The 27718-nt window shown below is 34.9% G+C and overlaps 1 protein-coding gene across 6 annotated transcripts in view; it reads left to right on the forward strand.

The window, feature by feature from the left end:
- Positions 1-27718, forward strand: part of MED13L (mediator complex subunit 13L) — a 284126-nt gene that overhangs the window by 26832 nt on the left and 229576 nt on the right. For 3 of the 6 annotated variants that reach the window (XM_036276863.1, XM_036276864.1, XM_036276862.1), the window contains exon 1: positions 11564-11671. Coding sequence is in view for 3 of the 6 variants with exons in the window: in XM_036276860.1 (XP_036132753.1) it covers positions 5513-5524; positions 11434-11671 (250 nt within the window). In the remaining 3 variants the exon portion in view is untranslated. Of the gene's footprint in view, positions 1-5321; positions 5525-11433; positions 11672-27718 lie in introns of those variants that run through there. The other 3 variants (XM_036276858.1, XM_036276859.1, XM_036276860.1) reach the window with 2 other exon arrangements.

Consider the following 27718-nt stretch of genomic DNA (forward strand, 5'->3'; position numbering starts at 1 on the left):
ATAACGTTCTGCGACCCTAATTATATGTGTGTGGTTTTTTTTTAATCTTTTATTTCTGTCCTTGTTAAGTTTGTGTTTTCCTTTAAGTCCTTGACCATACTTAACAATAGCTATTTTAAAATGGTTTTTAATTCTCACTGTAATTTCTGAGTTTTTCTTCAGTGATTTTTCTCCTGGCCATGGGCTCCTTTTGCTGCTTCTTTGAATGTCTGGTATTCTTTTATTGGATGCTGGACATTGTGAATATTATGTTGTTGAAAGTCTGGATCTTATTTCTTTAACGACTTGAATTTTGCTCTGTCTGGTGTGGCTCAGGTCTTTGGGCATCGTCCCATGAGCCAAAAGGTTACCAGTTCGATTCCCAGGCAGGGCACATGCCCGGGTTGGGGGGTCGGGAGGCTGTGGCAGGCAGCTGATCGATGTTGCTCTCTCTTTCCCTCTAAAAAAAATTCAATAAAATATATATATATATATATATTTTTATCCTCACCCGAGGACATTTTTCCATTTTTTTGTACAGATAGAGTGGGAGGGAGAGAGATGAAGAGAGAGAGAGGGAAACATCGATGTGGAAGGGACACATCGAGTGGCTGCCACCCGCACGACCAACCAGGGCCGGGGACAAACTGCAACCGAGGTACCTGCCCTTAGCGGGAACCGAACCCGGGTCTCTCCGGACCGCAGGCGGACGCTCTAACCGCTGAGCCAAACCGGCCAGGGCTCAATAAAAAATATTTTTAAAAAATTAAAAAAAATTTAAGATTTGAATTTTGTTTTGGCTGGCAGTTAAATTACTTGTAGATGATATTATTATAATTTTTGAGGCTCAGTTATTAGGATGGGTTAGAGCAGTCTTTATGCTAGGCCTAGTTTTCTGCTTCTGAGACCCAACTCTTCTATGATCTCTATTTAGTGCCAAAGGTGTTTAACAATGTTTTTTTTTTCACTCTGACTGTTCAGAACTAGATTTGTCTCTCAGCTTTGTGTAAGCTGTTAGAACAGTCTCTCTCCAGCTGTTCTTTGCCTGGCCCCATTGAATTCTCTTGTTTGAATGTGCATCTTAATATTTAGAGACAGTTTCAAAAAGAACCCCTATCAGATCTCTGGAACTCTTTTTCTGCATAACTCTCTCTGGTAATCTGCTCTCACAAAATTCAGCTTGGTCACAGACCCTGGCTCTGTACTGCCTGTCATCTAATATCTGAAAACAGTGATTTTGTATTTTTTGCCTAGTTTCCTTTTCCTAGTATATGGTGGAAGGACGATTCTGGTGGTTTTTTTGTTTGTTTAAATGTTGTATTTGCCTGTGATTGTTATCCTACTTAGTTCAAGGGCCAGAAAACTTTTTCTTGTAGAACCAGGGAGTAATTATTTCAGGCTTGTGGATTGGTCATAGAGCCTTAGTTGCAACTACTCAACTCAGTGGTTATAGCATGGAAGCAGCCGCAGATAATATGTAAATAAATAGGCATAGTTGTGTACTAATAAAACTTTATTTACAAAAGCAAGTGGCCACAGTTTACCAACCCCTGAGTTAGTTGATGGATGCAAATGATATTAGAGTTATGAAATCTTATGGTTGGAAGGAAGATTCTTTGAGATTCATATTTCGGTTATAAAGGAACCTTATAATTCATATTGTCCAACCAACCCTTTGATGTTTGGAGCCACATCTGGTATTGGCTAACTTCTCCTTAACCCTCCATATTTGTGATTCTTAGGGATCTGGATTCTTCTTGAGGGAGCTCTAACTGTTGTTGTTTTAATGATCAGTTTTTTCATCTGATTCTCTGCTACCACATGGGTCTGGGCTGTAAAAATCAATTTCATCTTCCACATATCAGTCTTTCATATAATTGAAGACTTTTCAGATTACTTCAGAGTCTGCTTAACTCTGTATTAAATTCATTCAACTTAATTCAACTGTGGTTTAATGCTTTTATTTTTGCTGCCATGTTTCTTTGCTTGAAAGGATTGAACATGAAGCCATTATAGCCTTTAGCCATATGCTTTTTATAGGTTTCCTCACTCACCTAGTCCTTCATCTATTAATGTGTTGCGCTTTATCTAGATTCCTTTCCAAGTATGGATCTAGGAGCTGAAAGGGATCTTGACTAATGACTTGATAAGATCTGTTGTTTAGGATCTAGATACTGTACTTTTATTTACTTAGCATAAGATGGCAGTAACTTTCTTAGTAGTTACTTCATATTGTTTACTTGTGTTGTCAAATAAAAACTCCTCAGCCTCTCTAAAGAGGGAATCGCTGGCAAACCAACCCCTTAGCTGTTGAAGAGTTTGAGCAGAGGTAAGTGGGAGGGAGCATGCAGCTAGAAGTATATCTCTGTGCAGCTGGAGTTTTACTAGTCCAAAAAAGGAGAAAAGAAACAAGACAACAGCAACACACTAATTTTAACACATGGTAAATAACCTTTTGGCTTTTGCAACACAATTTATGGGATACTAAGTTGTTCTTAAGCTTAGGAATTTATCTAGAATCAGTCTATAAAATGGTGTGAGTTCTCCATGTTAGTAATATCTTTTTATATGCATTAAATTATTTTGTTACCACATTTTGATTAGTTTTATTTTTGTTTTTTAAAATCAGAGTTGTGCTCTTACATAGTTGAAGAATCAAATAGTTCTACAAGGTTTATAACTAATCATTCCCTTGATCCTGACCTCTATTTACCTCCTTCAGACACAAACACTTTCACCCTCCCCCTCCCCCCATTGTTGATTATCTTGATTCTTACTTAAATGTTTCTAAACACTAAAACTTGCAGAGTTACTTTAAGTTTTTTAAATTCTGGATTTTCCACTATTGAAGATGATTTAGCTCACTCTCTGTCTCTTACAAAGCAAATGTACCTTTTCCATTCTTCTGTTTTACCAAAATGGTTATATAGTACTTTTTCAATATTCAGTGTTAACATTCATTTTGATTATGTTTGTAGATGGCTGAACCATTTAGTAAACTCTGATTACTTTTTCTTTTTGTCTTACTTGAGGATGGTAATTATCTTCTTTCTTTCTTTCTTTTTTTTTTGGCTTTACTTTTCTGTGCATTTTTAACTCATTCCCAGACTTTTTGCCTATTGTCTAAATCTCTTTTTAAGACTTTCAAATATATCAGGTGTTTTATCAGTTTCATCTTCTTGACAGAGTCTCCTGGAGCCATCTGGTCTGTCATAATCTGAATTGGTTCTCCTCTACACTGGTGCACAGTAGACAACCTAGAATCATGTGATTATTCCCTGTAATTTTAGGGATTTATTTTCTCCCACTTTTGTTGGATCTGTGTTCTGAATCTTACCTCATGACTTCTTAGGCAGTTTCTTCTTCTGGTAGCTTCCTGAGAAAGGGTACTTTTTTTAAAAAAATTAAAACCTTGCCTATTTAAAAAATTTTTAAATGTTCTACTTATACACTTGATAATGTAGATTCTTATAGATACCTATTTTGGAATAATTTTTCTTTAGAATTTTGGAGTTATTGCACCATTGCTTCTTGTTTCTAGCATTGGAGTTGAGAAGTCAGAAATCCTTCTGATTTCTGATTCTTTGTATGTAACCTCTTTTTTACTATCTGGAAACTTGGAGGACCTCTTTTTTGTAGTGTGTTGAAAGTCTGTAATAATAAGCCTTTTGTTAGTCTTTTTAGTGTATTTTTCTGGAAACCCAGAGAACCCTTTCAATCTAGAAATTCACATTCTTTATTTCTGGGAAATTTTCATGAATTATTTTTTCATTTGTTTCCTCTTTTTCATTTTCTGTGTTTTCTCTTTTTGAAAAGCTCTTGTATTTAGTTTTGAACTTCCTAAGCCACTCCTCTAATTTACCCCCCCCTCCTCCATTTTTATTTTTATTTATTCTTTACTTTACTTTCTGGGTATTTCAGAAATTTTATCTTCTCGTCCTTCTGTCGAGTTTTATAATTTCTGGCATCATTTAAAAATTTCTAAGAGCTCTCTTTTAGTTCTTTGTTATTTTCTGAAATAGCATCCTATTATTTTTTTAGTGGTTGCACTATTTTATCTTTTTAAGAATATTAAGGATAGATTTTTAAAAAAGTTTTCTTCTCCCAATGTAGTCTGTTTTCTTCTATTTGTTTTTGTTTCTATAATTCCTCAGTGGTTTTCCTTAACTATTTATTAACTTCTGTTTGTTCATGTTTAGGAATGGTGGACTAAAAACTACTTGGAAGTTATGAGTATGTGAGTGCCATTTGTTTACTGTGCACTTTGATCTGGGTGAGCTCTTTACTTGGGGAACCTCTGATATCAGTATCTTGAGATCCTTTCTCTTGAGCTGGTCAGATATTTCAGGGAAGACTTTTCCAGACTCCTTTCTGAAAATGAAAGTCTGGCTGCCAGCTTTCTGGGTGCTTAGAGGGAGATGGTGGGAGAAGGTGGTTTTTGATCTTCATTTTGTACATGCTCACCTAATGCACTTTTTATACTCTGGTTGCCTGCCTTCAGTTAGTTATGTGCCTATGTTGTCCAGTCCAGACACCTTCTGTTCTACTGGACCCAGAAAATACTTTATTTTTTTTATCTTCACCCGAGGACATTTTTCCATTTTTCGTTCAGACAGAGCAGGAAGGAGGGAGAGGAAGAGAGAGAGAGAGAGAAAAACATCGATATGAAAGGGACACATCAAGGGACTGCCACCCGCACGACCCAACCAGGGCCGGGGACAAACTGCAACCGAGGCACGTGCCCTGAGCGGGAACCGAACCCAGGTCTCTCCAGACTGCAGGCTGACGCTCTAACCACTGAACCAAACCAGCCAGGGCAGAAAATACTTTTTTAATGGTAGCGCTATTTTATCGCTTTAAGGATATTAATTTATTTGTTGGGGTAAGGACAGGCAATGGGCAGGGTACCTGGGTTCTGAGTGCCTTCTAAGCAGACTTACAACCAGTTTTTCTCATTTTATCTCCTCTCAGCTTTTCAATCCTACTTCCACAGGTACCTCTGATTATAATCCCTGAGGCTAAGGGGATTTTGTGTAAATTGGGTTGTTTCTTTGCTTTCTCTACAGCTAGGATTCAGCTTTCTTAAGTATTCTGTGCCTATACCTCTTGAGCATCTGCTGCTTCGCTTTAAAAGCCTTGAAATGTTTGGTGCTCCTGTCTTCTCTCCTGCCTACCATTATGATTTTATAATTAAGGAAGAAAAAAAAAACCTCTAGACTTTACTAATGTGTTTTAGAGGGGTTTAAGTGAGAGCAAAAGCAGATGTGTGTGTTTACTCTGCCATCTTTACCTGGAGCTGATTAGTTATGTTTTAACAGAAGTTTTCTGTTATCCTGACTTTTCCCTCTTTCGATGAATTGAGTTGAGAGGTGACATAATATGTTTATTGTCTGTTTTCTCTGATCTACTAGAGCTGTAACACTATCACAGGAAGAAGTGAAGTGAGGCCGACTTGGAATTTCCTAGTGCACTCCTGTTAACCTCAGATGATCAAATCTGCCTGTTCTACACACCATCTAGAATCCTGCCCAGGATGGATATTAAGTTAATTGCTCTGTAGTTTGAGAAATCTTTCTTTCAGCTTTCTTGAACATTCAGATACCTTCTGGCAACCCTCTTATTCCCGCTGATCATTCTAAAAGTTCAGTCTCATAAGTTGTCTTTGTGAGTGGGATGTAATTAGCCTGGGCCAGGAGACTTGAACTCATTATAGTATCTAGGTCAACCATATCACTTTACCAGTCTGGAAGCTGAGGGTGCCCTGAGAAGCAGGTTTCCTAATATTATATATGTAAAAGATTGAAAAAGCAGGACTTGAATCTAGATCTCCTGACCTCCAACCAGTATCTTCCATGGTACTATAGCCTGGGTTCATTGTTGTCAAGGCCTGTTAGGTTGACTCTGTTCCATGACCTTTGAATACAGTTTTAACTCTGGAGAGCCATATTGCAAGTATAGTATATGCTGTTGGTCATGAAGGATCTGATTGCAATGGGTCAGTGCAAATAAATGACCTCCATTGGGAGAATTTATCAGTTCATTTCCTATGTGTAGTACCTAAAGAAGAGGATATAAAGAATCAATATACATTTTCTTTAAATTACACCCATGCTGTTAGAAAGTGCATTTATCCAGATTCTGTTATAAGCTATTTAATTTGAATTATTCTGAACTGATTGTAGTGGCCTCCTGTTTAGGCCAGGGGAGTCTCTGCTGGTTAAGTTTAATTTTCTGAGAACCTTGACTACCTGCCTGTACAATAGATACCAGCCATTGCTGAGGAAATTTCCCTCTAGTCTCTCTTGCTATTAGAATAGCTATTTTCGCCCTGGCTGGTTTGGCTCAGTGATTAGAGCATCGGCCTGTGGTCCAGAGAGGCCCAGGTTCGGTTCCCGCTAAGGGCACGTACCTCGGTTGCAGTTTGTCCCCGGCCCTGGTTGGGTTGTGCGGGTGGCAGCCACTCGATGTGTCCCTTTCACATCTATGTTTCTCTCTCTCTCCCCCCCCCCCCACTCTATCTGAACAAAAAATGGAAAAATGACCTCTGGTGAGGATAAAAAAAAAGAATAGCTATTTTCTTGGCTTGTTATACGTACCCTCTAAGAATTAGCTTGTGTAGATACAGTCTTAGAGTGGTAACATGTAAAAGAAGGCATATAATTATTTCAGTGAAATAAAAATATCTCTTCTATTCATGGGATGGTGTGTGGGCACCCTTATATTAGTTTTCTTAATACCTCAGGAAGACTAAAGAAAGATTTATGAACTTTCTTAAATTAGAAAATATGGCCATGAGCTCTTGTCATTGCTAAATTGAGTTGATGACAGTTTCTTTGTACTGTTTTATAATCCTCCAGAGCTAATTTTTACCATTAGCCCTATGAAGCAGCATGGCAGAGTGGAAAGAATTTATGCTTTAAATTCAGTTATGTTTCAAATCCAGTTATATTTGGGATCTGCTGTTTGCTACTTGTGTGGTTATAGGGAGAATTATTTGACCTTTTTGAGTCCTCATTTCTTTAGTAGTCTGTGAAGTTTAGAAACTATATGAAGACCCTAGTATGGTGTCTCATGTTAGAAATTATTTGTGAAGACCGTAGTGTGGTGCGTGATATTAAGTTGACGGTGAATAAATAATGATGATTATCATTATTATATATATATGTGCATACTGTTTTGTTCCCTGATTCTATATTTTAAATACCATGGAATTTTAAATTTAAATATAATTATGGAGAAATATTGCAGTTTTGGGATAATTTGCATCTAGAAATATTTTAAGGGGTTGCTTTATAATTTTGAAATTATTAAAGAATTTTGAGTATTGGAGATACACATTTGTCAGAAATTGGGTCAACAGAACTTTGTGTTGAATTGATTTTTTTTTTGTCCTCACCTGAGGACATTTTTGCATTTATCTTCAGATAGAGTGAGGGGGGCGGGGAGCGGAGAAAGAGAAAGTGAGAGAGACGCATAGACTGATTGCCACCCACATGACCACAACTGGGGCCGGGGACAAACTGCATCTGAGGTAGGTGCCCTTAGTGGATACTGAACCCAGGACTCTCTGGTCCGCAGGCCGACACTCTAACCCCTGAGCCAAACCGGCCAGGGCTTGAACTGATTTTTAAGTGTAAACATGATCATAATATAAGAACATATTTTAGTCTAATTGAATATATACATCCATTATAGGAATTTTTTTCCTTGGACACATTTCAGTAACACTAAGTTATCTTTCCTCTTATCAACATTAATTTAAAATTAAAAGGTAAATCTTTGAACATTGATTTCATACACAGTTATCTCTGTTAGGCTGGAATAGTGGTTCATTGTTACATTTTCCAATGAACACTAGAATATGATATTTAAGTTTAGCTTTAAGGTAAAGGAACTAAATTGTTTAAAAATAATTGGACTTTTTTCAGTTATTTTGACTGAATGAGGTATGAAGTAGTTAAGTTTGTAGTCTTGCTGTTATGTCACTTGCATTTGTGTTATCTCACTTGCTAGAACAACTTCATAAAGAATATAGAGCAGGTGGCAGTGGCTTTCCTTTACCACTGAGACCATAGAAGCACGGTTAGGAGGTAAGTGGAAGTGTTAGGATTAGGAAACTATTCTCCTGAATCAAAGCCAAATATTTTGTTTGTTGAACCATGCCGGAGGTTACAGGTGAAAGTATTCTAGTGAGTAAATTGTTGTTCATACATTTTCTTCGAGAAGGATTCATCTGATATTTAAAGCTCTGATATATTCTTTTTTTTTTTTTTTTAAATCCTCACCTATGGCTGTGTTTGTTGATTTTAGAGAGAGGGGAAGGTTGGGGGGGCAGAGAGAGAGAGAGAGGGAGAGGAACACTGACGTGAGAGAGAAATATCTATCGATTAGCTCTCGTACATGCCCCCACTGGGGATCGAACCCACTACCTAGATATGTGCCCTGACTGAGAATCGAACCTGCAACCTTTTAGTGCATATGGAGCAGTGCTCCAACCAGCAGAGCCACCTGGCCAGGACTCTGATATATCTTAGTTTTCTAACCTTTTGAAAATGGGTAATGTACGTATTAGTAATTCATATTTATTGGTATCTTTTTATAACCCCCCCTTCTTTCCTCCCCTACCCTCTCATTGCCCCCATTCTTTGGCACAGACCACTAACTTAAGCAGTAATAAGAAAAATTAGTTTTTTACTTAATTTTTCTGATTTCAGCTGGCCTTTTTAGTCTTTCTCTTTAGTTTTTTTGTGGCACTTATTTAAAAAATCGATGTTAGGTTTTCTGATTAAAACACATACACAGCTTTTTTTTTTTTTTTTTTATCCTCACCCGAGGATATTTTTCCATTTTTTTGTACAAATAGAGTGGGAGGGAGAGAGAGGAAGGGAGAGAGAGACAGAAACATCGACGTGAAGGGACACATCGAGTGGCTGCCACCCGCACGACCAACCAGGGCCGGGGACAAACTGCAACCGAAGTACATGCCCTTAGCAGGAACCGAACCCGGGTCTCTCCGGACCGCAGGCCGACGCTCTAACCGCTGAGCCAAACCGGCCAGGGCCATACACAGCTTTTATTTGAAGAAACAAAGGGACTTGTAAGACCGAAAAACACACAAAGGACATGCATAGATAACTCAAAGAGAAGTCCAACTACTACTAGTAATGACAATAGTATCATTTACATTTTTTACCATGTGCGAGGTACTGTCCCCAAGTATTTTATATGTATACTAACTCATTTAATCAACTGTAAATACTATTACCCTCATTTTACTAGTGAGGCAACTGAGAGACAAAGGTTAAATGACTTCTGAGGTACTTGCTATTTATAGCTAGTAAGTGCAGAGCTGGGATTCAAACCATGGAAGGCTGGCACAAAGTTATACTTCTGATCAAATATGTTAGTTATTTCTTAATAAGCAGAAGGGTCTTGGGTTTGATTCCGGTCAAGGGCACTGTGGTACCTGGGTTGCAGGTTCGATTTCCGGCCCTAGTTGGGGTCTTGCAGGAGGCAGCCAATCGATGTGTCTCTCTCATCTCTCTCTCTCTCTCTCTCTTCCTCCCTCGCTCCCTTCCACTGTCTCTAAAAAGTAAAAATGTATACACACACACACACAAAACAGGAAGAACATAGAATAAGATGCTTATAATTATTTCTTTTGAAAATACGTTTTTATTGATTTTTAGAGAGAGAGAAAGGAAGAGGGAGAAAGAAAAATATCGATGAGAGAGAAACATCAATTGGCTGCCTCTTGCTTGCCCCTTACTGGGGATCAAGCCTGAATCCCAGGCATGTTCCCTGCCTGGGAATCAAACAACGACCTCTTGGTCCGGGGGACGATGCTCAACCATTGAGCCATAGTGGCTGGGTGCTTATAATTATTTCTAATGTGACTATGGAAAATAATTGTTTTTGGTATGATTTTGAGTTTCTTTTTTATTTATATTATTTATGAACATTTTACATTGGCCATGTAGTCCTTTCTAAAAAATTTTTTTTCTTTATTGATATTAAAGAGAGAGAGAGGAAGGGAGAGGGAGAGAGAGATAGAAACATCAATGAGAAAGAACATTGACTGGCTGCCTCCTGCATGCCCCTCACTGGGGATCAGGCCCACAACCTGGGCATGTGCCCTGACCCTGAGTCAAAATGGCGACCTCTTGGTGCATGTGTGGATGCTCATCCACTGAGCCACACTGGCTGGGCCCATGTAGTCCTTTTGTGTTCAGAGGAAACCAAGTGGCATAAATGAATGCCTAATGATGCCAGTACCAGCTTTTATTAATGATATTCATTAAAGATTAATTTGCATGTCTTGTAGTAGAAAAGGATAGGTTTCTGAACTTCAGTTAGTTTTAGTTTGGATATTATTATTTATGGAACCATGTGTTTTTTTTTAAGTCAATCCTTTTATTGGGTCAAAGCAAATTGAAATTTTTTTTCCTAAATGTGTTCATTATAGTGATTGATTGTTTCAGCACTTTACATTTGTTTTGGTTATGTTAGTAGGAGAAATGGTTATTTTTCTACCCATTGGTGCTTGTTTTTTGAATAACAGCTCGTTGACAAAATTTATTGACTTGGTGGTGGTGGTGGTGGGGAATATGAGTAAGAATTGATACAAGGGACACATGGACTGTTTGGTATATAATTATATTACAAATCAATTTGCTATCAGTTTTGCACACATAGTTATAGTTTAGTAAGGAATTCAGCTCTCGTTTGTTTTGAAACATCTTTGAAGTTTAGTTCCTTAAATCTAAAATTTAAGAGATTAAAATTGAATCTGTGTAACAGAACACAGATATAGGTTCTGGTTTCAGCTGGTTTAAAGTTTCCATGTTTTAAAATATATTTTAAAAAATGAAAGACCAAACTACATTAGGGAATTGTTACAGAAACAAAGCTTTTCTGTGTGCTACATGTTAAATAACATGAATAAATTGTTGATAACTTGGCATCGGTTGCATTAGCTTATTTATAAAGAAGCACTGTGGTACTGTATTCACAGTGTTTCCTTGATTAGAAAGGGTTTGAACTGTAGTTTCTGGATGGAAAGAAATTATTTAAATTTTATACTTATTTTTCTATTTCTTACCAGATTTATAAATATAATTAATGGGTCAACTAAGGGATAACAATGTAGAGGTAGTTTTATATAGAGGAACTTTATAGTAGATGTTTAGGTACAAATGGTTTAGTAGGAAATATTGATTATCTGTTGGTTGTATTTTGCTTTTACTATAAAGAGCTATGTAGAAATCTTGGTAGGAAGAAATGAATTTTTTTCCCTTTTAAAAATAAGGATTGACATACATTCTTCAGTGGGAGAAATATGATTAAGTGTAGTGTAAGTATTTAGCAGATTTGCTTATCTGTTTAGAAGCCTGTTTGTAGTGTTCTGCAACTAAGAAAAATCAAAACTATTGTAATTGTCTTGTCTTTTTGCAGGCTGAACTCACGGGAATCAAATGGCGTAGGTACAATTTTGGAGGGCATGGGGACTGTGGACCCATAATTTCAGCCCCAGCCCAAGATGATCCAATCCTGTTAAGTTTCATCCGCTGTCTGCAAGCCAACTTGCTGTGTGTATGGCGTCGTGATGTCAAACCAGATTGCAAAGAGTTATGGATATTCTGGTGGGGAGACGAACCCAACCTAGTGGGCGTAATACATCATGAACTGCAGGGTAAGGTTCTGTATTTTCTTAAAAATGAATTGCATCATATCTTTTTTCAACAGTGATAAATTCCAAAGAGGTTATTAAGACTTGCTGGGTGTGTCTCTCAAAGGAACATTCTCACTCTCGCCCCTCTTTTTTCCACCCCTATTTTTTTTTTCAAATTCTCTTATCCTTTCCCAGTCTTGCTGGGAATCAGAACCTTTTGAGCCACTATTACTAAAGGAAAGTATTGTGTCTCCTGGGTGTGTTGAATTGTGGAAATGAGGCTAAGATCCATGGTTATACAATGATAATAAATTGTAATTAGTAAGTCAGTGAAATATACATTTTTTTTTCTTGGACTGGCTGTGTGGTTATTTCCAGCAGAACTCGGTGGAATTTGTAAAATGATAATTTCCTTAATGCAGGCCTTATTGGACAAAATTATGAGATGACATTGGTTAGTATTTTGAAGAAAGATTAATATAAAGGACCTGGTCTGATTTGGGTATAGCAAATTTTGTTTTGTTCTTACGTTTTATGTAAATAGGTGATTCCAGGACATATTTGTCCCAGTGTTGCCTAATTTTTAACTTCAGATTGCACCTGATATCTGGAAACTTTAAATTGTTATAAGAGGTTCATTATTCTAAGCTTTACATTTTATATCTACCACAGATTTATAATTAGAGGACATTTTATCAATATTTTTGCCTCTACCTAAATGTTTCCATCTAGGAATTTTTCTAAATCAAAACTAATTCTGATCTTTAGTTAGGGTAGGGCGTTAACTCTCTTAGATCCAGCCACCTTTTATGTCCAACTACTCCATAGTTTGTTAATTTGTGGTTGAAAAATTTCAGATAGTGTTTGAAATGTCTTGTTAGTTGACATATTTAATTAAAAAAATTTTTTTTAAATGTATATTAAGAGTCTGTCCTAAAGCTTCTAAATTTGCCTGAAGGATTTCCTGTTAACTTCTGGTTGACTCCTTTCTAGCTTTTCTGTGCAACCACTTGTATCGGTGGTATCTCCTGCCACAACAGCCAGAGGGCAGTAAACCACAGAGGACTAATTAAGCTGCTTACCTTATGGTCCATTTCTCTGTTCAGCTCAAACTTTTTTCTCCACATTTTTAGAGTACTTGCTTTATAAATATAAGAACCCATTCTGGGTAAGATTGCTAACTTAGCTGGTTAATCAGCAAAATCTCAGAATTTATATATGTATCAGAGCTTATTTCATGTAGTTAGTGAGCTCAGGTGAAATTAATTTTTTAAATATCTGGATTCCATTGATCAGAATTTTAAAAATTAGATGCCTCCTGAAAGATACTTCCAACATTTATACCTGTTCATTTAAGTATCAAAACGTATATTTTTGTTGTTTAAAATTTTTTCTATACATATACTAGGGTCACATAGCATTTGTTTGTTTTAGTTTTTCTTGGCTTTATTTTTCATGATTGTTTTCTGACTGATAATCTCCTTCCATTTTTCCATTCTGCATTGATCCTTTATGTTGTAACTTTCTGGTCTGGTCTTTATTTGTTAGAAGTACACATTATCATTTTATAACGATGATGAAACAAAACCCAACTGTTAATTGAGCTTATTTAATTGATGTATAAAGTTATTTATTCATACCAACAAAGCCACATGATCACCACTCTTAGAAATAATTTAAGTTATTGTATTTCATGGACTTTGTATGTTACAGACTGTACAAAAAGATGTGGGCTATTTAAATTTTTTGTAGTAGCCTTAGATTGCATATATAGATTCATTAATGTATTAAGTATTTTTGTGATAAAGAATTAAGCAAAGATTAACTTTACATTGTTTTTATGAATTACAGAAATAATACTTTAATTAGAAAATTAAGAGAAAAAAGAAACAAAAATCCTAAAGTTTAAACTAATTTTAATATTTGGTGTTTTTATGTATAAATGAAATTGGTATCATACTGTTTTATAACTCAGTCCTTTTCCTTAACATTTCTCTTTTTAGTATGCTAAGCAATAGAGGTTATCAATTTTCAGAGTTTGACTTTACCATCAAAATTTGCATTTGTTAGATCTACAATATTTTTCTTCCCTTCTCCTCTGCTCCCTTACTTTCGTGTGACTTACGAATGTAGTCTTCATTTGATGTATTAACTGCTTTTATAAAAGCAGATGATTCAAGACATTTTCTGTTGTTTTCAGATATGCTCAAAGTTAGGTTTTTCTTCAAGACAGAATTTAAACTTTTTTGGGAAAAGTATATTCACACAGTCTTAAAGTTTCACCCCAAATGTATTTAATCAGTACAAAAGCAAAGGAGTGTGTTTATACTGGAGAAATCTGGCAGATACTACCTTGACCAAGTAATCAAACTTAGCAGGTTCAATATTGGGACAAATTAACATGATGGGCTGCTGATATGATGTCACAGAAAGTACATGACACCTATTCAATATTCTTGCCAAAAATGTTTTAACTTGAATCTAATTATGAGGAAACAATTAGACAAATTCAGATGTGAAACATTTGATGGGACAGTTTCTCCCTTCAAAGAACATCAACATCATTGAAGAACATACAGAAAAGACAACTTGGAAAATATTCTAAATTAGAGGAGATTAAAGAGATAAGATATCTAAATGTAACATGATCCCTGATTTCTCTAATAAGCTATAAAAAGGCATGACAGGGATACTTGGAAAAAATTTGAATATAGACTGAATATTAGATAATTTAATTATATTAATGCTAAATTTCTTGAGTAGGATGATAGCATACTGGTTATGTAGGAAAATGTCCCACATTCTCATAAGAGTTGCATGCTGAAGTATTTAGGGATATGATTTATGAAGTCTGGAAATTACCTTCAAATGGAATGGAAAGAAAAAGAGGTATGTGTATATATGCATACAAATATTTTTCAAAATAATAAGTTCAGGGGAGGGAGTTAGGTTCTTCCTTAGAGATACCTAGACAAAAGTTACATCAATCCCATCATTTGAGATGATAAACTATAATCTATATATACAGATTGTAATATTAGCAAAGCAGTTCTGCACTCTCTTCTCTCAGCCTTCTATCCTTACAAAATGCCCACTTCTTCCAGAGGCTTTAGCGGTATAAACAATTGTATTAGAGTGTCTTAAATTATCTTACATTGGTCACAGTCAGAAAACCAGGTATGTTTTTCCTAACTCTCTATTATCTAATGCTGTGCTTGCGTGGCCCGCACCTGCTGGTATAGGTGGCAGCACTCTGGAAAATAGAAAAACGAAATACTTATGACTCTAAATATAACAACAAAATATAGTGACTGATATTCTGCCCCTATACTGACAGTAAAGTCACTTCTTAAGACTTCGAATACTAATATTGGACAGTTATTTTTTAGAGGTGGACAGATGTCTTTCCATTATACTTTACATTTGTTTTAATCAAAATGAAAAGGGAGTCCTGGCCAGGTAGCTCCGTTGGTTGGTGCGTCGTCCCAATACACCAATGTTTTGAATTAAAAATCCCAGGTCAGGGCACATTATAAACATCAACCCATGAATGCATAAAAAAGTGTAACAACAAATCAATCTCTCTCTCAAATCAATCAATAAAAATTTACTTCTTAAATGAAAAGGTATAGCACATATAGATTAAATTTTAAAATGAGACAGCGCACATTTACAGCTGATTTTCATTGTAGAATATACACAAAATAAAATGGATTTTAGTACTTCCTTGGGAATTAAAAGCAGAAGTAATAATGCCATTTTTTTAAACTAGGTTTTAGTCTCCTCCCGTTATGAAATCATTTAAAAATTTAAGTATATAAGACAACCTCTGAGAGTTATGTTATGTTAGAACCATACAAGATAGGTTTCATTCATTCAACAAACATTATTATTAAGTACATTCTAGACTCTATAGAATACTTCTCCTGGACTGGGGACCGTTAATAATTTTGGTCAAGCCATTACCAGTTCCTTGAAGTTTGTGCTTGCTCTTTGTAACACTTTGGGGTTTCAAGATTGCGTATCTTTCCTACCACTTACTAATAGGCAATGAAATGACCAGAAGATTGTGTTTATAGAAGGACTTTGGTTGGTTGATTAGAAGAAGTCAATTTAGCCTACTATGTTAATCTCTAAAATTCATATTGAAAATGTGGAAAAGAATTTAGTCAAGAAAGAAGAGCTAAGTTAAAATAAAATTTGCAAAGACTATTCAGTATATAATCATTGGTATTTTTAAATTTAAATAAATCTGTATCTTAAACTACACAGAATGTTTAAGTTCATAGCTTAATTTAGAAAAAATAATTTATTGCAATAGCAAGGTCTTCCTGCTCATATTCATCTTGTATATAATCTTCCTAATTCTTTATTTTTCTGATCAGAAACCTATAAAAATTTTTCAAATTTTATCAAATTGAGTTCAAATTCCACCGTTGGTTCAGTGAACTTCACACTGTACCCCACTTTCCAGGCTTTCAGTCTCCCTCACTATTTCAGTCATACCCCAAGCTCCAGGCAAACCTGCTCTTCCCACAATTCGTTCGCTGCCTGAAGGCCCTTTGTACAGGCTACTTCCTCTGACTAGGCTAAGCTCTATCCCAACCTAGAGGACTCTCTACTTACCTTGTGTTCCCCACCTCAAGCCTCACCAGCTCTGGGCTTCCCAGTCATCTCCTTATCCTTTGTTCCCCAAGGTTGAATCTCATAATTATGCAGAATCCCATAACTTAATGATTTACAGCTTACACCATTGTATCATTAAGGATTTATTTAGCTATCCAAATAAGACTGTGAGCTCCTTAAAGATAAGGACTCATTTTACATACCCAGGACTTATCATAGCTCTTGCCTAGTAGAGGTTAAATAGACAAACCAGAAACCAAGAAGATCTATCAAACTTAGCAATAAGACTCACAGTGTTCTTACAAGTTTATGGAACACTTGATGCATTAGTTCTGGAATTGAATGTCTGCCCATTGGGATGGTAGTCAATCTACTATATTTCTCTTATATAATTATAATGTTCTCTGCATTATAGATATTTATGTGCTTGTCTTATACCATTTTTAGACTAACTTATCAAGGGTAGAGAGATAACATTAGACCTCTATAATTGGACCCACTGATACAGATACTGGTGGATGACACAAGGAAGACTATTTACATGTATCTACTGCTCAGCCAGTGCCCTGCTTCACCCCCACCATGTGGTGAAGGCAGTAAAGTTACAAATCTACCTTACAGCGATCCAAGACAGACAAATCTTAAGTTCTGACCTCTTTCTAACATGACTTAAGATTTATTATGAAACTTTGTTTAGAGTGTAAGTCTAGATAAATTTCTTATGAGCAGGGTTACATTCAGTGCTCCAACATTTTATTATTTCCAGTAATTCCACCCAACGATTAAAACTGAAAAATGATTACTTCAACCTAAAAGTATATTTTAAAAATTAGTATTTGACGAACATTAGCAAACATTGAATGTTATAAAGAACAGACCAATTGTTTAAAAAAATACAAAAATGTTTTAATTTTTCTTTTTCTTTATTGATTTTAGAGAGAGAGGATGGGAGAGGGAAGAGAGAGAGATACATTGACAAGAGAACATCGATTGGCCACCTTCTGCTCCCCCTTCCACTGGGGAATTGGCCCACAAGCTGGGCCACCTCTTGGTGCATGGGTCGAAGCTCAGCTATTGAGCCACACCGGCTTGGCCAAATTATTTTAATTTTGATGTATGAGTTAATTGTCATTGTAGTACCAGCAGCAATAGTTACAATTACTAACTGTTCTTTGTGCTGTTCTAAGTACTTGAACTATTTTATCCTTATAACCCAATTTACAGTGAGGAAACTGAGGCCCTGCTAAGTTAAATAATTTGGCCAAGAATACACAGCTAGCAAGGATTCAATCCCAAGCCCATTCTATGCACCACTGTGCCATAAAGTATAAACAGCAATAATTGACAGGGATAAGCTATAAATGTGTTTGTCTTCTCTCATATTATTTTGTAGGTATTTTAAGCATTTGAACAAAAAGTCTAATAAAACCAACTATAAAACCAACTCACATGTGTATCCTTAGGATTATTCTTTATAGGGATACTTTATGCATTTAAATCTAAAATGATTGCTTGGTATTGTATTTTACCATCAGGATTCTTAGTGGTATCTATTTTGGGTACACTGTAAAGACATAGTGAAATGCCTAATAATACAGTCAAAATGCATTTTAAGAAACAGTAAGTAAAATGTCCTTATAAAAAGAGAATGTTACAAATATAATGGTAACAGCATAAATGTTAATGGTTCTGCTAAAAGTTATTTTACCCCAAATCAAATGACTCTTACATATATTAGTAGAGAATGAAACAGATGCTAAAAATCCCCAATTTTATAAATAGCAATTAATATATTCCCTCCGTATCCTTCATTTTTTTTCATGATTGCTATATTTGTCATATTCTCCCTCACTTGAAGCAAAGTTATCTGTATGCTGTTCATTTTTCTAATTAAGTTTCAAATATTTTCTAATATTACGTTGAACCATTTTAAATTACCCTTTCTAACCACTTTATCTATAAAATTGGACACTTCATATGCGTCAATCTAAAAACTTGCACAAATTCAACATTTAAAAAGAGTAGATGTACTCAAGGAAGTTATGATTGTTTCATCACTGTAATACTTTCCTGGTGGTTCACAAAGGAATAAACACTCTACATACTGTTTGGACTCAATAGGAAAGAACATAAAAATAAATTATTCTCATGAGAAAACACTCACAATGTTGATAATGAACTCTATAAAATTATGGACAAGTAGGTAGGATTATATAACTAATTAGCTTATAGTCTGACTTTTCCATTGATTTTTGGTGATTTCTGGTTATCTTCTACTAAAATGAAATAATTTTAATATTATAAATGGATTTATTCTCAATTGAAATGAAAAAAATTGCTTTCTGTGAAAATTAATGGCCCCTTTACATATAAAATTAACAGGAGTGAAATAATCTCTAGGTGAAATGTTACTCAGTTTGGAAATTTCTTGTAAAGAGAAAATCTGATACCTGACTTTCTACCCTGTTTTTATATCTCTCTCTCTGTTTTTTTTTTTTTTCCATTATTGGTGGTCAGTTTATGATTTATTGAAATTAATCTCTGACTAAATAGGAAAATATATTTTTTTACATTGGTTGGATTTATTCTTCAAGTATAAAATTCTGGTGATTTTAAAAACAGATGAATTACAGCATTCTGTAGCATTCTAGAGTTGTAGTATTTTATCTATCAACATTTTTATGATGTTATTTTACACGGCATTAATAATTCTTGAGATTGCTAACACAATGCACCTGAAAAGTAAATTTTACTTTAACTTTCATATTTGTTATTTTGTTGGTAATAATAGAAAAATACATTTGTATTGTATGAGAAACAAGCACTTTTAGGGAAAATGTGCCCAGTGGTAAATGGTAGCTAGTTCTAAATAGTTTTTAAAGTAAATAGACCTTGTTTTTACTGTGATCTGAATTATTCAAGTCTTGATATAAAATTTCTGATTTTTAAAATAACTTCTATGTTCTATATTCTGTGTTTAGTTTGAAAGAATTAGTTTGCTAAAGCTATAAAATAGTATGATGATTATCTAAATGATTGTAGTATGCTTACTGAAATATTAGATTAGTAGAAAATTATAAATTATATCCTTAAAGAGAAAATGAATACTTATTAAGACTTTGATAAGTAATAAATTTATATTATAAAATTATGCCAAGAATGTAATGATTTCCAGAATTCTTTCATATGAAGAATAAAAAAAGATCTAATGGATTATTTATTAATCAGTGTCACTCCAGTAAAGTCAATAAAAATAAGAATATCTAGAAAAAAAATCTAATGGATTAGATGGAATTATTAAGCTAAATGTGCTTGGAATTGAGAGATCAAGCTAAAGTCTAACTTTTGCATGTAAATAAAATTGATGTGATACCACAGGCAACTTACTGAACCATGTAATTAGTTTTTTCTATGAAAAATGAGACATTTATACCAAGATTGTGGTGAAATAGCATGTAAAGGGCTTATGTTCTAATGAAATGAAAATTAAACAGTTGGTAAAAAATTATAATTTAAAGTTGCTGTAGGGAACAGTTAAATCTAATCATTCGATTGGTAGGAGAGATTTATGTTTGGCAAGTACAGACATTACGGTCTAATATTTTTGCATTGATATAAAGTCATCTACTTGTATAAAGTGAACCTGAGTTCACTTACTCCATTATGGAGCAAGTAGTGTTGAAAATTAACCTAAATCTAGATAATGGATTATTTGGTGTAGTACTTTCCCCCCCCTTGATGTGTAAATAAAATTTTAGTGATAGATACATTGTGAATAAGATGTAACAATTTTAAGGATAGCCTATATGATTATTTCTTCCTTTTTTGTGTATATTTTATTTCAAAATTTTGTTCTTTAAAAGATAACTTGAACAATTAGAAGAGATTTCTGTACATGAAGGTGGTATAAAGATATCTTTGCCCAGTAAAACAATTTCTTTGTTTTATCTTGTTCAGGGAGTTTAATGTAAGAATCTGAATGCGGTAAATTGGAGAAAACTTTTAGATATTAGTAGAATTAAGGGCCTAATTAATCTGAGAAAATACATGTTTGAACATTAAAATGAATATGGTAGAGATATAAAATTGCATATATAGAGTAAAACACCTTTTGCTACAAAATTTACAAGCAAATTTATTGCTAACATATTCAGATGGCATCAGATCAGTCTTACTGTTTAGAGTATTTTATATAGGAGGTGAAATAAAAAGTCCTTAAAATAAAACCGGTTTTTCTTTTAAGGAAGGAAGAAGATTGGAGTGCTCTAGGTGGGTCGTCATTGAGAGGACTCAATGAGTGTCCTTTCCCATTTATACAGTTGTAGTTATCGGAACCAAAGGGAAACTGAAGCTTAGAAAAAGTCCATGACTTAATCATGTCACTAGTAATAGCAGAACGCACATCCATATTTTGTACCCTTTCTAATTGAAACCATTATCGACTGTGAAGCTATACGTAACATGAAATTGTGATTGTGCCATCTAAAATGAGTAAATCAACTTTACCAATCTTTTGAAAGAAAACTCACATAACTATTATAATTCTCTTTATATAAAATCAAATCTATTTTTATTACTTACAGAAAGAACACTAGCTTGCATAGTTGGGACAAAGGACTTACTTTTTTTTTATATATATTTTAAACGTTTTCTGTGACCTTTGGCAAATGTTGATTCTAATGTTAGCTCGTACACTTGGATTAGTCTAGATCCTCTGAGCTGAGCACACCAAATTGATAACTTGGAAGTAAAAATAAATAAAACTAATTTTGGAGTAAAAAAAAATGACACAATACATCTGATATTTAAACTTGATATGAGATTAGCATTTACCTTTATAAAGTAGCCTATTGAGGTATCTGAAAAGCTAGAATTAATATCTTTTGTCATTAGAGTTCTTTTTTCTTTTTTGCAAAAAAAATTTCTTTTATTGATTTTAGAGAGAAAGGAAGTGAGAGGGAGAGAGAAATAGAAACATTGATGAAAGAGAACATCGATTGCCCACCTCCCGCATGCCCCTCACTGGGGATCAGGCCCACAACCTGGACATGTGTCCTGGCCAGGAATCGAACCAGCAACATCTTGATGCATGGGTCGATGCTCAACCACTGAGCCACACTGGCCGGACTCTCTTTTCTTTTTATAGATCTGTTCTCATAGTCCCAGATCTTGAAAAATTAGAAATCTGTAGTAAAAGAACAGGATAACTGTTAGGTAAAGTGGGGACTGGTTGTTGAGGCTCCCATTTAGTTAAGTTACATGGCATTTTGACTTGTTTAATGTGTACTGTAATAGGCTGAACTGATTTTTAGATGTCTGCGCTTAAACTTTCATGAATAATTGAGAAAAATTATTTACAAATGTTTTTAATTTTGTTTTGTTTTTATGATGCTTGTGTAAATAGCAAGTACAACTTGATATAGATACTCATCGAGCATCCCTAGGAGCTAAGCTTTTTAAATTCTTTACAAAATATATTTTAATGGTAGAAACACATAAATATGCTTCTCCCCTCTTCCAAAAGATCCTAGCAGTTTAGAAATTTGTTTTAATCACTAGAGAATTATTAAATTGGATTATGTTACTTTAAGTATTTCATAACTGAGCTGCTGTCCTGGTGTTACCTGATGAGATTCTCATTGAATATCATTATGGCTAGTAAGTGTTTGATAATTTTCTTTAAAACTCCATCTGTGTAAATATTTTTGAACAATTTTCTACAAGTACTAGTCCATATACCTGTTTCTTGTAAACCTGACATTGATAAAATGCACTCTTTGTATAATTGGGTATTGTTTTGATCATGGCTCTTTCATATTGTGATTTGGCAGTGATTTCAACACAATAAGCATTATCCTCTTGAGGCCAATCTAGGATTGAACTAAAGGGCTTCCACAATATCCACATGATCACAATTAGTTGTTTTGTGTGTGTGTGTGTGTGTGCTGTGATAGTGTAGCTGAATATGAGCTGGTTGCCAACTTACAGGGTAGAATAATACTTACCCTATAAGTTGTAGTTTGTAGTTAGTCATGCTGTAGAATCAGCTTGATAACAATATTTTATTTTAAGATAAAAATTAGGTAAAGATTATGTACTTTTGTGTTGGAAAAGACTGTGTGTGTACATTGGTAAAATAAAAGAGCAATCACAAATCTGTTACTAGTAATTTCTTTCTCCTATTTTATATCATGCCATATATAAAATATCTTCCATTTTACAAATTCCTTTTATTTATGAATTTGCTAGCCTTGGTTGGAGGGAGGTAGGACTTTTTGCTAATCTTCTCAAAGGCTGACTTTCTCGAAGGCTTACTTTCTGACATCAGTAGAAAATATGTAAATATTTGTGGAATGACTGCCTGAATAAGGGAAGTATGATTTTTTTCACAGGTAATCATGGAGTTGTTTGAATGTAAGTGATTTTGATGTTTGGGCATTTTATTCACATTGAAATATATTTAGTCTAAAACAAAAATTTAGATACTCTTAGTTCAGTTTCAGGCAGTATTATCTTAAAAATACTCTAGCAGATACTAATAATGGAAAGGATGCCTGCCTTGGTATCCTTGGACAAATTACACACAACTCTGATTGCTTAGGGAGAAAATCACATTTGTTGACAATGACTCTATTATGGAAAAATTGATCATGTCATTTATTGGTTTCACAACGAATGCATTCAACAAAGAGAGAGGGGCTCTTGATTTGAGTAGCAAATGTGGCTGGGGCAATTATCCCCATTGCTCCAGTAAAAGCTTCATTAACCAGAACTCAGTTTGAGCCCTCAAATAAATTTAAATATGCATCTCCCTAGTCCCCTAACCCATCCTCTTTATTAAGCACATACCACTTTACAGAAAAAGGTTAAATGGCTGAAATATATACCATTATCAGTGATTAGTCCAGATGTGCATAGACGTCAATTTTTTTCCCAGTATAGTTGGGGCAGTGAGCTAGAAGATACTAAGAGGGGACAAAAACATTTTCATGTGATGTCCTGGGGTCAGTACTGACTCGGCTCAGTTGCTCACACGTTTAAATTTATATTGTTGTGTAACAATAATAAAACAAAGTATGAAGGATTATTATTTTTTTTGGTACGTGCCCTTAGTGGGAACCAAACCCAGGACTCTGGTCCGTAGGCTGACGCTCCAGCTGCTGAGCCAAACTGGCCAGGGCCTGAAGGATGCTTTAAAAGTATTCTTTTAGTGTTATAAAGTCACTGTTTCATGATATTTCATATTTATTATTAATACCATGTATGTATTCAACAGATATTTATTGAGTCTATATTGTGTTAGGTGCTATGAGGAATAGAGAAATGAATCAAAAATATATTGTTTTTCAGAAGCTGACAGTCTCAGCATATGTACATAGATCATTGTTACAGATGTCTTTAAGAGAGGCACACAGTATGATTGAAATTATATGGAAGGAGGCAGAGCTTTGAGGAAAAGTTGATTCTTGAACTGAGCCTTTAAAGAATGGGTAGAATTTAGGTATTTGGATATATGGCTATGGCAGGGTAAGGACCTTTTACATATGTGGAATTGCATATGTAAGGATATTGAATAGGAAAGTTTGGAATATTTATTGGAGAAGAGTTAAAGATGAGAAGTTGATTGGAAATGCATATTTGGCCCTGGCTGGTTTGGCTCAGCGGTTAGAGCGTCAGCCCATGGACCAAAGGGTGCGGGTTCAATTACCGGTCAAGGGCACATACTGGTCCCCCAGCACTGGTCAGGGTTGTGCGGGAGGCAGTCGATAGATGTGTTTCTCTCACATTAATGTTTCTCTCTCTTTTTCCCTCCCATCCACTCTATCAAAAAATCAATGGAAAAATATCCTTCGGCTAGGATTAACCAAAAAAAAGCATATTTGTGCCTGATGGTGTTGGAACTTAAACACCAGACTAAGAAGTTTGGACTAAATAGGTAGTTGGGGGTGCTGAGAATTTGTGAATAGATCTAGATGGGAAGCTACCTGCAGGCTATAAAACAGCATGGATGGGAAGGACCTTCATCTGTCTTTTGCCTATCATTGTATTTCACATGTTTGTTGAATAAATTGATTAGTAAATGAACGAGTGTAATGGAAGTTTGTTTAAAGATCATCAATCTAGCCCTGGGTGGTTTGGCTCACTGGTTAAAGCATTGGTCCTCAGACCAATGAGTTTCGGTTGCCGGTTTGTCCCCGGCCCTGGTTGGGTTGTATGGGAGGCAGCCAGTAGATGTGTCCCTCTCGTGTCAGTGTTTCTCTCTCTCCCTCTATGTTCCTTCCTCCCACTCTATCTAAAGATAAATAGAATAATATCCTTGGGTGAGGGTTTAAAAAAAAAAAAAAAAGATCATCAGTCTAGCACTGTTGCATACTATGAAGTCCTTCCAATATTCTGGATCACATAGGAAAACATGCTGTTGTTATAGGAGACTGTTTTAAGTGGACTGACTATATGACCACATTTGAAAGATTTTCTTTTTCTTTTCTTAAGATCAACTCTTCTGATTTTTATTTATGTATTTTTTAATCCTCACTAGAGGATATTTTTCCATTGATTTTTAGATAGAGTGGAAGGGAGGGAGGGAGAGAGAGGGAGCGAAACCTTGCTGTGAGAGAGAGACATTAATTGGTTGCCTCCTGCACGACCCTGACGGGGGCCGGAACCTGCAACCCAGGTATGTGCCCTTGACTGTGAATCAAACCCATGACCCCTTGGTCTGCAGGCTGATGCTCCAACCACTGAGCCAAACCAGCCAAGGTGAAAGATTTTCTTGATGAATTGATTTCTTTTTAACCACATACTGAAAAGAAGTAATACAATTTTTTTGTCTTTTTTTTCAGTTGCTTATTTTCTATAGTCTGGAGTTTAATTTTAAAAGTTTTATTAAAATTAATTATTTTTCATAAATTTATTAGTGTCGTAGGTAGCAGGTAGATTGGGCAATTGGCAAAAAAGCTTGTGCTCTAATTATCCAGAAAACAAGGGTTATGGAAGAGTGCTATTTATTGGATAAAAGAGTATAATGATACTCTTGCTTGTAAACTTATAAATACATTATGGATTGAATTGGCTTTCCTACTTATGTTATAAATTGTCAGCCCAACACTAGAGTTGGTAGTTGCTACATTTAAATGATTAGCTAAGATTATTTTCCTGAGGCTCTCTGGGAACTGCATGTTTCACTGTAGAATCAAATGACTGAAAGCTTTCATTGAGCTTTCTCTCTCTTTCACCTGTAAATCCCAAATTAATTACTAAGTAATTTAAATATCATGGCTAAATATTGCTACATAATAGAATGAGTTAGTATATGATTTAGGCAAACGTTTTCAATGAAATCCTTAATGGATTTTTTTAATGTTAGTATACTTTTTTGTTCTATTGTTATAAAGATAGCTTTTTTGGTTTCATCTACTTTCTAAATATTTAAGATAGTAAGTTAGTACTTTGCAAGTTCTGCAATTTTAAAATGGCATTTTTCAAAGACTGCTAGCAAAGTTTATCTATCCCCTCCAAAGATTCTTGTAAACAGTCTTGCACATATACCCAGAGAAGCTCAAATTGCCTGTATTAGGTGTAATTTCTGTCTGGTAACACATGGAATGCAGCCATGTCTCCCAGAGGATGCTTGGACGAGCCCCTCCATCATTAGTGAATCATGCCTTTATGCCCAGGAACCGTCTGTCATTCTTTTTTCCATTGGTGGCCTTAGCTCAGCTGGCTTTCAGTAGAAGTATAGGTCATGGATTGTGGATTACTCCTTCCTATTCAGCCTCATGTATCCAAAATGAAATAAGCCAGGAAGAAATTTACCGTTCTTATGTTACCTTTTACCTTTGGAGAAGGTAGACACTATAAGTATAGTAAGTAAACTAAAAATAAGATTGAGTATTCATACTTTGCCTCTCCCTTCAATATGTCATCATAGAGGAGTGGTTTAGATTAGCTCATCTTCTGTTCTTATCTCTAGTATAGGAATTACAGCTTTATTTTATGATATAACATGCAGTGAATGTGAAAAGCTCATAGATTTAAATGCTGTGTAAATGCACTTCATAGTCATACTTTTCCTTTAATGAACTCCACTGTCAGAATATTTAAATCTTCATCAATTTATTTTATAATTCATAGTTTTGATTATAATTTCTACTTGTAGATAAAATTTGACTTCTTTTTCACCTTATATCAGTATAGTCTCAATGAAATTATGTATAGGCATTTGATTGTTTAAAAAGTGGTCTCTTACAACTCTCCATTTTGTGGCTTTGGCTGCGTAAAGATGATTGATAATATCTATGCCTTTTCTCCTGAAGGGGTTTTAGAGTAAAAGATTAAAATGATATCCCATATTGTGCTTTAAAAAAATTTTTTTTTCTCTTTATTGATTTTAGAGGGAGAGGAAGAGAGAGGGAGAAAGAGATAGAAACATCAATGAGAGAGAACATTGATTGGCCACCTCCTGCACGCCCCCCCACTGGGGATTTGGCCCACAACCTGGGCATGTGCCCTGACCCTGAGTCGAAATGGCGACCTCTTGGTGCATGGGTCAACGCTCAACCACTGAGTTACAGTGGCCGGGCTCCCATATTGTTTTAAATAGGGAATTATGATCTAATCCTTGAAAATTATACTAAGTGTATGGTATATGTTAATTATCAATTGACCAGAGTGTTTTTGACTTTCTGTTGACTATTATTACATTAAACAGATTAATCAAGGATATTTGATTAACAAGGGTTACTATTCCAAATTCATGTTGCATGCCATATTAAGTTATTTCCCTTCCCACATTTGTTTTTTTATGTGCAGAATAGTTTTTATTTACGCTTTTGTGCCTAATTTTATAGTACAATAAACTAATAATAAATGATGGTTTGAAATACTTATATGGTCGAACTTAGAAACCAGACAATAATCAAATATTTATAGTTTACTTGCTATGTGTTAGGCATTATGGGATCGTGCTGGGTGCTTGATGATCAGGCTTGGGGTGGAAAGTAGTTTTGGATTTATTCTTTCCTTCTGAATCTTAAATGATTTACAGGGAGAAATATAAGATTTGCTGATTTGTTTTTTTGCACCTTTTGTGTTTATTAAACTCATTTTTGTTCAATAGGTGGGATAGATTTAGTTATGAAATAAATAAGTAGCAGTCTTTACCATACTGAAACTGTTCATTTAACTAGTTGAACACTAGAGGGACTTCAAACTAATCATTGACTTTTTAGTCTAGTAGTAGTATATTTGTTGAGATGCTTTATTCAAATAGCAGAACCATATGGTTTTTTCCAGCTCTTTAGTTTTCCCATGATTAAGTATTGTGCCCCAAAATTTACCTGATACCTTATTTGGTTAATTAATTTGTAAGTATATGGGCTAGAAAATTTAACCTTTGCCAGTTTCGGATCAAAGCAAAAAGGCCTTGATTGGTTGGTTATA

Source organism: Molossus molossus, unplaced genomic scaffold, assembly GCF_014108415.1.
Source record: "Molossus molossus isolate mMolMol1 unplaced genomic scaffold, mMolMol1.p scaffold_m16_p_22, whole genome shotgun sequence".
NCBI classification, from domain to species: Eukaryota; Metazoa; Chordata; class Mammalia; order Chiroptera; family Molossidae; genus Molossus; species Molossus molossus.